The sequence below is a fragment of the Schistocerca cancellata genome, chromosome 1 (assembly GCF_023864275.1).
Source record: "Schistocerca cancellata isolate TAMUIC-IGC-003103 chromosome 1, iqSchCanc2.1, whole genome shotgun sequence".
In the NCBI taxonomy this organism is placed as follows: domain Eukaryota; kingdom Metazoa; phylum Arthropoda; class Insecta; order Orthoptera; family Acrididae; genus Schistocerca; species Schistocerca cancellata.
In genome coordinates, this window is record NC_064626.1 from 1170946968 (window position 1) to 1170960399 (window position 13432).

General features: G+C 38.9%; 1 protein-coding gene across 1 annotated transcript in view; it reads left to right on the forward strand.

The window, feature by feature from the left end:
• The first annotated feature begins 948 nt into the window (after positions 1–948).
• Positions 949–13432, forward strand: part of LOC126094010 (protein KRTCAP2 homolog) — a 42571-nt gene continuing 30087 nt past the window's right edge. Inside the window, exons 1-2 of the mRNA XM_049908763.1 lie at positions 949–1106; positions 1216–1370. Of these exons, the coding sequence (XP_049764720.1) occupies positions 1103–1106; positions 1216–1370 (159 nt within the window). The 5' untranslated portion in view covers positions 949–1102. The remainder of the gene's footprint in view (positions 1107–1215; positions 1371–13432) is intronic.

Here is a 13432-nt window from a genome sequence, read left to right on the forward strand (position 1 = left end):
CTCCTAATATCCTGTTGACTGCAATTGCCTCTCTCGTTAAGGTATTTTTCTTCTCTATTTTTACCTCAATCAACATTAATAATTTGCACAATGCAGGACTCATTAAAAAATAATTTACAAAATCTGTCATACCCATGATCCTAAACTTCAATCAGAAATTAACATGTGAACAGTCTCTTTTCCTTTCAACCAATCTCGGACCCATTTCCTCTTTTCGTTGTTTTCTGTTGTTCCCCAGGTATAGCTACTATAAATGCAGTGCACGATTTCTTTTGGGTGTTCGACATCTAAACATTGTAAAATGGTGTTGTCAACTGACAATTTTTGACAATGTTCTTGATACTGTGAGGTCGGTTCACTATACTGAAGGTCTGACACACTAGTATTGTAAATAAATACTGAACATGTGCAGGCCCCTTTACGCCTCCAAGCAGTGCTATAGGTGACGATATACCATAGACTTATTAAATTACATTGTATTTGGACAGATATAATAAAACGTTTTTTATTAATTAATTTATATTAAGACTTTTGTTACATTGTCATACTATACATAAGAATATTTTGTCACCTAAAATATTATTCTAAAATTGTTAATGAATTATTACTTTGATAAATCCTATATATAATGAGATATCGTAGTACGTGGATGGCAATAAATTGAATTCAATTAAAAAGAGCTTCCATTCGTCCGAACACAGTACCAGTCTGCTTAAGAAACTCAACCTCACGCAGTTTATTCATTGTGTGCAACACCGTCTCGTTTATATATTCTTGCAAGGAAGTTCTATATGATGTAAAAATCTGTTCATTTATTTCTTTTCCCCAATCGCTGCATGCGCTGTACATATAATTTTTCATAACCTGAAAAGTTAGTGCCACACTGTTTATATATTGCTCTACTCTAATCTACCAAAAAACGTATTTTTCCTTGTAGCATTGTTATTGTCGCCAATATTTAGTGTTGATGGATGTCCTTGTTAGCGGAAAGACCGATGGTGGTCTTAGATCCTATGAACTTTGCTCCCACGTATGTCCACGTCGTGACACCGGTAGGAAGTTGTAAACAAACACAGCGTGAATTATTTTTGGAGAAATAAAAATGGGTAACAGTCCAACGTTTGTCATTCGTAAAAATATCGCTCAAGTGATGTTTTTGTCGAAGAGAATTGTAAATATTGTTGTTATAAAACATGGTCAATTTCTTTGTTGCAGCTGTATCTTCTGGGATGTCTTTTGCCATTGCTTCGTTGTTGACAGTATTGCTCTTCTCCGGCATGCAGATGAATCGTCAATGGCTAGCTTCTTCGCAGGTTCTTACACTCGTAGGAGGCTGGTTTGCATCAATGCTGTTCGAGCTGCTGCTGATAGTATCCTTTGGACATACTACGTCGCTATTTCATAGGAAACTATATATCAAACTCGAAAAAAAAATACACTATGAGAAATTGTGTAGTGTTAATGTCTTGTGATGATTGTGTTCGTTCTATATTGTTACCTATGCAAACACAACGGATGGTGACTTCACCGAAGCTTTTGCTGCTGATGAGTTTAGTTAGTGGTAGCCACCCTAATCTTTTTCGATCTACGTCCTCTCCCATTATCCAGAGTTTAACGATTTTCCACAAATACGAGCAATACATTCAGGATTGCACCTTACACTATTGGTCACAATCCATTGTGCTTCCAGTGTATGAAACGCATTTTTTTGTTCACCACCAGTGTTACACCGCTTACCAGCAAGGACTGGATTAACCGCATCTTGAGTACAGTGAGCCTTAAGTCAGGTTGTCGTTATTATAAGTCAATCACCCGTAGAGTGTAATGCATGCTCTTTCTACAGTTTGTAGCATTCATGAGTACCATACTGTTTCGCTTGCATTGCTGTTTGATGAGTGGTTCATTTATCAGTTCCCTTATTTAAATATCTTTCTTTCAGATCAGCAAGTGATATTTACTGAATACTGGCATCCATATAGAACAGTTTCTCATTTATGTTATTGTTATGGTTGTCAGTTTCTAGACTGGTTTGATACATTCCTCCACAGTGCTCAATCTTGTGCAAGCATCTTCATCACTAAGCAACTGCTCCAACATACATCTGTTTGAAGTGCTTACTGTATTCCTTCCATGGTCTCCCTTTACAGTTTTTACACATTAACACCTCCCTCTATTACCAATCTCACAAGTTCACCAGAAGTTGCTTATCCCCAGTCTGATTCAGTACATACTCATTAGTTACCACATTTCAAAATAATTTGTCTTGTGTGAGCAGCTAATTGTCCCTGTCTCATATCCATACAAGCATACACTCCAGATAAATAGGTGGTCATTCCATGCTAAAATATGCAATAATTCAAGGATTTGTAACCCTCATATCAGATTTTCACAAAACCTTACACATTTGCATATACTGATAACATAGGAACTTCTGCAAAATCTTTTTAGTCATGGACAACAACCTTATTTTATATCTAATTTTAAATGTAGTGATATTCTGATAACTGGGCTCTGCAAGAATGTCAATGCAGAATAGTACTTATCTACATGGAAAATGGAAATGAAGTCCCATGCTTCTTGACAGAGTGTAGGGGAACGATGTGGGAAACCCGCACCGCCGTACTAGGTTCAAATGGCTCTGAGCACTATGGGACTTAACATCTTAGGTCATCAGTCCCCTAGAACTTAGAACTACTTAAACCTAACTAACCTAATGACATCACACACATCCATGCCCGAGGCAGGATTCGAACCTGCAACTGTAGCAGTCCCGCGGTTCCTGACTGCAGCGCCTAGAACTGCACGACCACTGCGGCCGGCGCAGTACTAGGCATTGTCCTAATGGAGATGGTTTGCTGTTGCCTTCCTCTGACTGTAATGGGGATGGATGATGATGATGACGACACAACAACACCCAGTCATTTCGGGACAGGTGAAAATCCCTGACTTCTCTGGGAATCGAACCCGCAGAACGCTACTGCGAGACCATGAGATGCAGACACTTATCTACATAAATGCCCATAACTCGGGTGTTTATGAAGCTTTTGATTTGGATTTTTTTTAGAAGCTAAGTAAGGCATATAATTAACTGATATCCAGTTATTGAAGCAGTAAAATCACAAAGACATTTTTTTTTTAAAAAGTTAATGAATGTCAATTTTCGGTTTCAGATAAATTGCGAGGATGTGGAAAAATGCTTATATCATGTGTGTCCAACCTGCTGGGAACATTATTTTGGTCTTAAATAATCCCTGGATTGTAAGCTTTTTAATTAAAAAAAATTTAATGTCTCTTCTGCTAAGTGACACATGCATCTGAAATCAAAGTACTTCATGCTGTGCTGGAAGAAGGTAATTTTAAGTAAGTTCATCCATTCACTGTCTCATATGCAAAGGTATCAAATTAGCATATTTAAGTATAACTCATTTTAAGCGGGCAAGTTAACTTAAAGTGTGAAAATTTATTTCCTTTCATTTTACTAATTCAGTAATTTTTTAAAAGAGCGTAAGTTACAAGGTTATTCTGAATGATGGACCCATTTTCAAAAATTCATGTCTTCAAGTACAAGTCCAAAATGAACAAGCTTTATGCCAATGAAAAGAGGAAGTTTCAAAGTTTTTAGCAGGTGGGTTTCAGAAGCGGCCGGTAGAGTTCACGCGGCAATAGGGCTGTCATTCCATTGCACTGTCAGTTGTGAGTAAGATGGCAACTGTGGAGTACAAGGTTTCTTGAGTTTGCGAAAAGTAAGTAGCAGATTGCAGTGCAGTGAGCATTTTATACCAAATTCGGTATTCGACCACCAACTCGCAAAAGCATTAGCTGTTGGCTTAAGCAATTTAAACAGACTGGGAGTGTGTGCGAAGAAAAAAAACACAGGCAGACCACTTGTGTCAGAGGATTCAAGAAAGCTTTGTGCGCAGTTCCAGTAAATCTACCCATAGAGCCAGCCGAGAACTTGGAATATCTCAGCCATCTGTATCGAAAGTTCTGAGATGATGTTTGCTGTACAAGCCCCACCAATTACAACTTGTGGAGGCTCTCAATCCATATGACAAAGAAAGAAGCATCTCACATTTTATGGTTATGTGCTAGCAAAAATGGAGGATGACACATTTCTACAGCGTGTAATTTTTAGCGATGAAGTGATGTTCAACCGTAGTGGAAAAGTCAGCAGACACAGTGTTTGCTTATGGGGTTTGGATAATCCACATTCACCATTACAACACGAAAGAGACACGCCACAGATCGATGTGTTCTGTGCTCTATCCCATACAAATGTTCATGAACCATTTTACTTTGCGGAAATAACTGTAACAGGAATCACGTATCTGGACATGTTGGAACATTAGCTGTTCCATCAAGTTGTGGAAGATTCCCAGAACTTCATTTTCCAACAGGATGGAGCTCTGCCTCATTGGCACTATGATGTATGAGGCTTTTTGAATGATTCCCTTCTTCAGCGCTGGATCGGTCATGGGGGACTTGATGACCTGGCTCTGCACTTCTGGCTACCGAGATCTCTTGGTCTCACACCCAGTGATTATTTCTTGTCGGGTTTTGTGAAGGAAGCTGTTTACATTCCGCCTCTACCAACCACTCCGAACGATCTGCGTAACCGGATCACTGCTGCCATTATAACATTTATCATGTTTCTGATTATTAAATAATTATTAAAAACTAATTAATTACAAATTATTACATTTATTAAATGGATATCAATCATTATGGAAAAAATAACTTGGAAACTTCCTCTTTTCATTGGTGTAAAGATTGTTCATTTTGGATTTGTACTTGAATAAATACAAAGTTTTGAAAATGGATCCATCATTTAGAGTAACCTTGTGTATGATTTGTGTGTTCAGCCAATCATCTGTTCACAATGGTAAAGAAGTGTTCTTAGACAGCAGTAGTTTGTTTGAAACAATGCAACAATTGCTGAAATTCATTGTTGAGAACAAGTGGCATTGCAACAATTACTCTGTTTGGCCTCAGTTGCTCTTTGTCTATCAGTGGTGTGGCCATATTCCACTTGTATAAAGTATTTTTTAAGTGAATTACTGCTCAGTTAATTGCAATAGAAAATGTCAAAATTACTAAAAACACCATGTCGGTTGACAATCTATACTTTAGTAAAAACTCTGTAAAAAATAGAAGAGCTGAGTGAAGATCAATGAGATGTAATATTTCTGCAATCCAATATAAGCTTTCCACAAGGTCAATAAAGTGCTACTATATGTGGACATCACATATACTATTTGCTTAAAAGTTTTTGAAAATCATCAAAGAACTTGTGTCCCTTTCAAAAAACACAGACCATTAAAAAAATCTTTGAGGTCAGTTTGCTTGTCTTTGTCTGAAATATTAAGTGCTAAAAGAATCTATGTAAAATCAGGCCAAAAACAGTGCACAACATGTCACAAGATTTGTGGACAGAATACTGACATCAGTAATAGAAATGAAAATGTTTCAGATGACCTGGAGGTGACATTTCACAACTCAGTAGTAAAAAGTCAAACTATTGAGGATGCAAATAAAACTACATGATTTGGGTTGCTCACCCTTAAAACTTCACTCCATTCCAAATCACACTGATCGAGGTGGCGCAGTGGTTAGCACCCTGGACTCGCTTTCAGGAGGATGACGGTTCAATCCTGCGTCTGACCATCCTGATTTAGGTTTTCTATGATTTCCTAAATCGCTTCAGGCAAATTCCGGGACGGTTCATTTGACAGGGCACAGCCGACTTCCTTCCCCATCCTTCCCTAATCTAATGAGACCGATGACTTCGCTGTTTGGTCTCTTTCCCCCAGATCAGTCCAATCCAAATCACAGCAAGGGTTCATATGGCAAAAAGAACCTAGAAAAAGTGAAGCATGTTTTGGAAAGAAAAGTATGCCAAGCATTAAATTGCAGTATTGAAGCTTCAGACCGTAGAGAAGAAAAATTTGATCATGAAATTGTTAAGAAAGCCAAAGATTTTGATTCCATGATATTGTTAATGAAGGAAAAAGTGGCTAGTGTAAGAGTACCTGAAAAAAATCAAATTTTAACTTTAGCTCCACACTCTTGGTCAAAAGAAAACATAATGTCAGAATTCAATGTTAGTAAGTATGTGGTTCGACAAGCAAGGAAACTGAAAACAAAAATGAGCATTTTTATCAGTTCCTAACCAAAAAGGGGAAAGTTATTGCTGATGAAGTGGTAAAGATTGTCAGTGATTTCTACCAAAATGATGAATATATTTGAATATTACCATGAGAAAAAGACAAAGTTAGCATTGAGAGGAATATGTATATGCAAAAAAGACTCATCCTTCGCATATTAAGAGAACTGTACTCTTGTTTTAAATGGGAGAATCCAAACATTAACATTGGCGTTTCTAAATTTTGTTCGCTAAGACCAAAGTGGTGTATTTTAACTGGTGTTGCCAGCACTCATTCCATGTGCGTGTGGGGTTGTCCACCAAAATTGAAAACTGCTTTTGGATGCAGAACACATTGAAGAAACATAAAATGGACTTATAAAATTTTTTGCGTGTGACTCTGAAAACTACAACTGCATGCTTAATCACTGTGGTAATAGTCCCAGTGGTGGCAAACTGTCAAAATTATTAAAACAGAAATTAGTTTACAGAGATGCTGACGAAGAAATTGAGTTCAGCCTGTGGATAAAGACAGGTCATCGGGCAGAATTGGTAAAGCAGTGTGCAACTGTTGGTGAATACATACACTTGTTGGTAACAAAATCACAGGCACGAAACCACACTCATTTATATCTAAGTGTCAGTCGAAATAATTAAAATAAAATCTAACCCCAGAAAAAGCAATTCTGTTAATGGACTCTTGCTGAAAACTACAGATTCGTAATTCAGAATTAAATTAAGAGTTTTCACTGGACAAGAAGCAGCTATACAATCCATCCCTGTGTGTTTGTGTGGTAAATGAAGAAAGTATTTGGTAATAGTGTAGCACTGCTGTATAAGTGATGGAACATGATGTAGGATTTGCAAATGCTGTCCAGAAAGAAATGGTTAAGTTGCTGGCAGAGCATTATCCACAAGTGAAGAAAGTGCATTATTTCACTGATGTATGTGCAGCTCAATACAAGAATAGAAAAAGCTTTAAAAATTTGTGTGAGCACAAAAATGATTTTTCTATTGATGTTGAGCATTCCTTTTTTGCTACTGGCCATAGTAAATCTGTTTGCAATTGTTTGGGAGGAACTATAAAACATATATTGAGAAGAGCTAGTCTTCAACTAACAAATGGTGCCCAAATAACTGCATCTGGTGATTAAGATTTCTGCAAAGCTATTATTGATAAATGTTTTTTTCACTTCTTAGAGAAAGTCGATGTTGATTTCCTACACAAGAACCTTGAAGAGATTTTTGACAACCGGCACAATAACGGGTACCAGGAATTTTCACCATTATAAACCACTTTCTTGTGATTCTTAGAGATTAGAAGAGTAACTTCTTCTGAAAAGCCTTTGTTGATTTTTGTCATTCAATGAAAAGGCCCCACAATGGACATGCATTTGTTCTCAACAAAATTCTTTTGTAGCAGCTGTATGTGATGACAAGTGGGACTTTGCCTTCATCAGAAATGTCTGTGATGAAAAAGGAGATGTGGAACTACTTTTTCTCCACCCACCTGGACCAATAGTGTCATTCATATGGCCTGAGAAGGAAGACTCTTGTCTTTTGTGACTCTGAAAAACATTTTATGTGCTATTGGTGTACCTAAATCAACATGATTAGGCAGAATGTATTACTTTAATGAAAAAGATATGAAGTTAACAGAAAATAGTTTGTCACAATGGATTAAAGACAGAAATGCTCTTGAGAAATTTCATTGATGGTTTCAGGGATCATCTCTGGTGAACATGTATATTTTAAATTAACATTAGTGTGGCTAGAATAATTATTGTTTAAAGATGCTAATTTGACACCCTAAATAAAGTTAATGAAAATGTTTCAATTAAACTTGGCTCTGTACTTTCATGAGGCAGCCAGCATTACTGTAGGTTGTCAGTTACATAATCTGATTTGAATGGTCATAACAGTGATGTGATGTATGTTAAATGAACATCCAATATCTATTAAAACTCAGGGGGCTGCTGTTTTTTTTTTGTTTTTTGTTTTTTTTTTTTTTTTTTTTAGCTAGTATCAGTGTTTCGGTAAAAGTAAATCTTGTATCAGCTGTCAGAAAATGTTACACATATTTAAAAATCATTTTTTTGACTGCAGCAGCTTAAGTTGATTTCCTGTTCCCATAAGTCTAGAATAGTTATTTAATTTTCCCAATGAAGATACATCCCTTTTGTGACATCTGGGGAAATACGACAGTGACATGTTGAAAACAAGATACTTTCTGTTATTATTATTATTATTGTTATTATTTTTGTCTGAAGAAATGTAATCCAAATGACAAACTTCAGTTGTGGCATTTATGTCTGTAAAAAATTTCCATTTTTTTCCCTACAAACTACGTGAAATGTGGAGATATTTTGCATTGACTATTGCCATGCAGAAACTAACAAGTAAAAATAGTTTTGTGAAAATCTGAAGCAGTGGGTGTCAGGTATGGATGATCTTTCTTAGAATAATAATAATAATAATAATAATTTTTTCCGCAGAGCACATAGTATTGTGATTTCAGATAGATTTGTGTGTCCATTTGTTGAAAAACTGTCAACAATTTTATTTTATTACAGTGTGTACTGTCTTGCGAATTATTTAAGACTAATTATAAGTTCCCACCAGGTTAGAGAAATGTGATACAAACATTTTTCAGTGTGTCTGTACTTTTTCCGGAAATTGGAAAGTGACACACATTAAATTTTTTTGTAATGTTCTTTGTAACTATACTGCTCAAATAATTTCATATGTCTTAAATATGTGCTCCTCTTAAATTAAAAAAGAAAAAAATCCGAATTAAAAGCTTCATAAACACCTGAGTTAAGAGCATTTATGAAGATAAGTACCATTTTGCACTGACATTCTTGCATAATCAGAATATCACTACATTTAAAATTCAATATAAAAAAGTTTTAGTCTGAGAGCAAAAAGATTTTGCACAAGTTCTTATGTTATAAATATAAGCAAATGTGCAAAATTTCACGAAAATGTGAGATGATGGGTGACATGACCTGTGTGATTTGATTTGGAATGACTCTAGCTTCAGATATGCTCTTTGTGCTATAGCAAGTTTGCATTTTATATCCTCTCCATTGCGGCCATTGTCAGTTATATTGCTGCATGAAATGCAAAACTCACCTACTACTTTTAGTGTCTCATTTCTTAAACTAATTTATTCAGCATCGCTTGTTTTACTTTTGTTCATTTTCATCTTATAACTTTTTCTCAAGACACTGCCCATTCCATCCTGTGGTTCTGCCAAGATTTAGCTGTTTCTTGGCAGAATTAAAATGCCATTGACATACCTCAAAGATTTTATTTCTTCTCCTTGACTTTTTAATTGTCTCTTCAGATTTCTCCGTAGTTTTCTTTCCTGCTTGCTCATTGTACAGATTGGATAATATGAGGAATAGGCTATGACCCCCCCCCCCCCCCCTCTCTCTCTCTCTCTCTCTCTCTCTCTCTCTCTCTCTCTCTCTCTCTCTTTCCAACCACATCTACTCTTCCATGTCCTTTGATTCTTCAACTGCCATCTACGTTCTATACAGGTTGTAAGTAAATAACCTGTTGTTCCCTCTATTTTCTCTGTGCTAACTTCACAATTTCAAAAGAATATTCTGGTCAACATTGTCAAAAGCTTTCTATAAATCTACAATGCTATAAAAATATAAGTGGAGAAATCAAAATAGCTGCTATATTTAAACTATTTAGCACTTTACAGTAGGCCTATTTTGCCTGCAGTGTCATTTTATAGCTGCCTGTGAATAACACATATAGTACTTACATCCAACCATTTTCTGAGTTCCACAAAACATCAATTGGTGCTGCCACTGAATTTTAGTGAGTTTTCGCATTTCACTATCATCAACTCCCTCTGATTTCATATTGTTTCCCCCTTTTGCATCCATTTCATCCTTCCCGTGATTATTCACACGCATTTGGGTGTATTTTTATGAATTTTTTCGGATGTAATTCTACATTATTTGCTTAATTTTTCGCATTTTTTCCACTAACATGCATTCTTGCTCCTTCCCTCTGCATCAATACAAAAAAGTTTCCTTATCCCTAACCAGAACCCAGTCCCACATACTGTTCCTACATTGTTGCTTGGCTCATGGAATCCCCGCTAATGGCCTTACCTTCAAATTATGCATCTCCGGCTGCCGCCTCTCCTTCCACAATGGCCTCCACCTATTCAGATTCTGCCAATCCTTAGCCCTCACCAACACAGTCCTGCAAAACCATATCAACCAAACCCAAACCTCCTTGCAGTACATTCTCTCCATCTGCAAAATTCACCTGTTGTGCAATCCCAAATTCCTGGAACCCATAACACACATTGAAACTCTTGCCCTGCAGGAACTAGAGCAACTTGCGCAATGCCACCTCAAAAAGCTCTCCATCCTGCTCACTTCCTACTCCTGCCGAGTACCACTGCCCACCGCCCTACAACAACCTCCAAACCTCCTCCACATTCTCTCATAGATGACAAACCCTGTCTCGGAGACCTACTACATTTACCCCACCCTCCAAAACTCACTCCCACCACCAAACAGAATCCAGAATGTAAACAGACCCAAAACACACAGTCATGAACCTTTCCTCCCGAAGCCTTAGCCCCAAGGAAGATCAGTCCTTTCCAGAGGCCTCATCTTTTGCCCCCACTCTCAAATTCAATCATGCAGGACTTGTTGAAGACCTTCTCTCGGTCTCTACAGTGGAAACACTTTTTTGCCACCAACCCTACCAATCAAACTCAACCACAGAGCAATGTTGAATGCTGCCTAACTCAGTTCAGTCCTCCATTCAACTGTGATCCATCCCCTCTGCCCCCAAATCACCCCGTTAACTTTCCAGAATTTCTTAATCTCAGATCTTGCTTCAACATCATTCCCTAAATCCTGCAACATGCAAACTAATCTCACATCCACATCTAAAAACTGATCCTGACCTTATTATCCTACCTGCGGATAAAGGCTCCACCACTGTTGTTTTGAATTGCAAGGATTACCTGGCAGAAGGACTCCACCAGCTGTCAGATACATCCACCTACAAACCTTGCAACAGTGACCCCATTCCAGACATCCAGTAGGCTCTCCAGTCACTCCTCAAATCCGTAGGCCCATTCTAGAACCTCTCCCCGGAGTCCATCTCTCTGCTCACCCCTACCACTCCCACACTCCTTCCTTCCTGGAGTTCATAAACTCAACCATCCAGGACACCCCATTGTGGCCAGTAATGTGTGCCCACTGAGAAAATCTCTGCTCTCGTAGACCAACACCTTCAACCTATCACCCAGAACCTACCCTCCCGTATAAAAGATACCAACCATTTCCTCCACCAACTCTCCACAGTTCCTGTCCTTTTACCTCACAGTGCCCTGCTTGTCACTATTGATGCCCTCTTCCTTTACACTAACATCCCTAATGCCCATGGCCTTACCGCTGTTGAACACTACCCTTCCCAACGCCTGACTGATTCCAAACCAACAACCTCTTTCCTAGTCGCCATGACCAACTATATCCTCACCCACAATTACTTCTCCTTTGAAGGCATTACCTACAAACAAATCTGGGGTATGACTATAGGCACCCGCATGGCACAATCCTCTACCAACATATTCTTGGGCCATCCAGAGGTATCTTTCCTAAACACCCAGAATCCTAAACCCCTCACCTGGTGATGATATCTTTGCGATCTGGATTGAGGGTGAGGACACCCTATCCACATTCCTCCAGAACCTCCTCTCCTGTTTGCTTCACCTGGTCCTACTCAACCCAACAAGGCACCTTCCCAGACGTTGACCTCCACCTCAAAGATGTCTCCCACCAACTCCCAAAGTCCCACTTCTGACCACAGAGGAGCATATCCCTCATAACTCAGTACCACCCAGGACTGGAGCAACTGAATTACATTCTCTGCCAGGGTTTTGACTACCTCTCGTCGTGTCCTGACGTAAATATCCTGCCCACTATCCTTCCCACCCCTCCCACAGTGGTATTCCTCCGTCCACCGAACCTACATATATACTCATCCATCCCTACACAAACCCTGCTGCCAACCCCTTACCTCATTGCTCATACCACATAATAGACCTAGATGCAAGACATATCTCATACATCCTCCCACCACCACCTACTCCAGTCCGGTCACAAACATAACGTATCCCATCACAGACAAGGCTACCTGTGAAACCAGTAACATTATCTACAAGCTAAGCTGCAACTATTGTGCTGCATTCTATGTGGGCATGACAACCATCAAGCTGTCTGTCCGTATGAATGGCCACTGACAAACTGTGGCCAAGAAGCAAGTGGACCACTGTGTTGCTGAGCATGCTGCCAAACATGACATCCTTCATTTCAATGACTGCTTCCCAGCATGTGCCATGTGGATCCTTCTCACCAACACCAGCTTTTCTGAAATGCACACGTGGGAACTTTCCTTGCAATATATCCTGTGTCTCTGTAACCCTCCTGGCCTCAACCTTCGTCAGTCATTGTTCTCTTTCATTCAGCCCCTTCCCTGTTCCCATTCCAGCACCACACAGCCCTCATTCTATCATCACACCCAGTCTTTTTACTTCTCTCCTTTTCCACTTTGCCCTCCCTCCTGCCCTGCCCATCTCTGCGCTGCCCTCCGTCTAACCTCCCGACTGCACATAGCTGCCTATCCTCTCTCCACCTCGTCCCTCCATGGCCCCCCCAGCAGCATGTCATTGTCTTCCACACCTACCCTACTTCACTCCCCCTCTCCACTCCGGTACCGATTGCCTTTGTAGTCTGGTCCCTTCAACCCCCACAAATCAACCAACCTCTCCACCCTAGCCTCCTCCTTACCCCCACCCAGTCCCCACTGCCGTCATGTACTGGTGCTCCTCCGCCATATGGTAAGTGGCAACTTTCCTTTTCATAATACTGTAATATTCAATCCTGGATTTTCCATTATTAAAAATTACATAAATCTACATTCAAATTGTGATGCATACCACAAACAAATTCTGCTTCTGTACAAAAACAGACATAATGTCTTATGGGATAACAGCAATCAGTGATTTTATAATGTTACTTAAAATCTGTCTTGATTGCAATTTTTTTTTTTTTTCATATGACCAGTTTCGGTTCATTCAGAACCATCTTCAGATCTGATATTTCAGTTACCGGAGTAACCCGTCCAAATGCAGCAACTTTCACATGCTACGTCACATCTGATCTGAAGATGGTTCTGAATGAACCGAAACCGGTCATATGAATAAAAAATCTGCTTCTTTAAACTTATTTTCATCCCATCTTC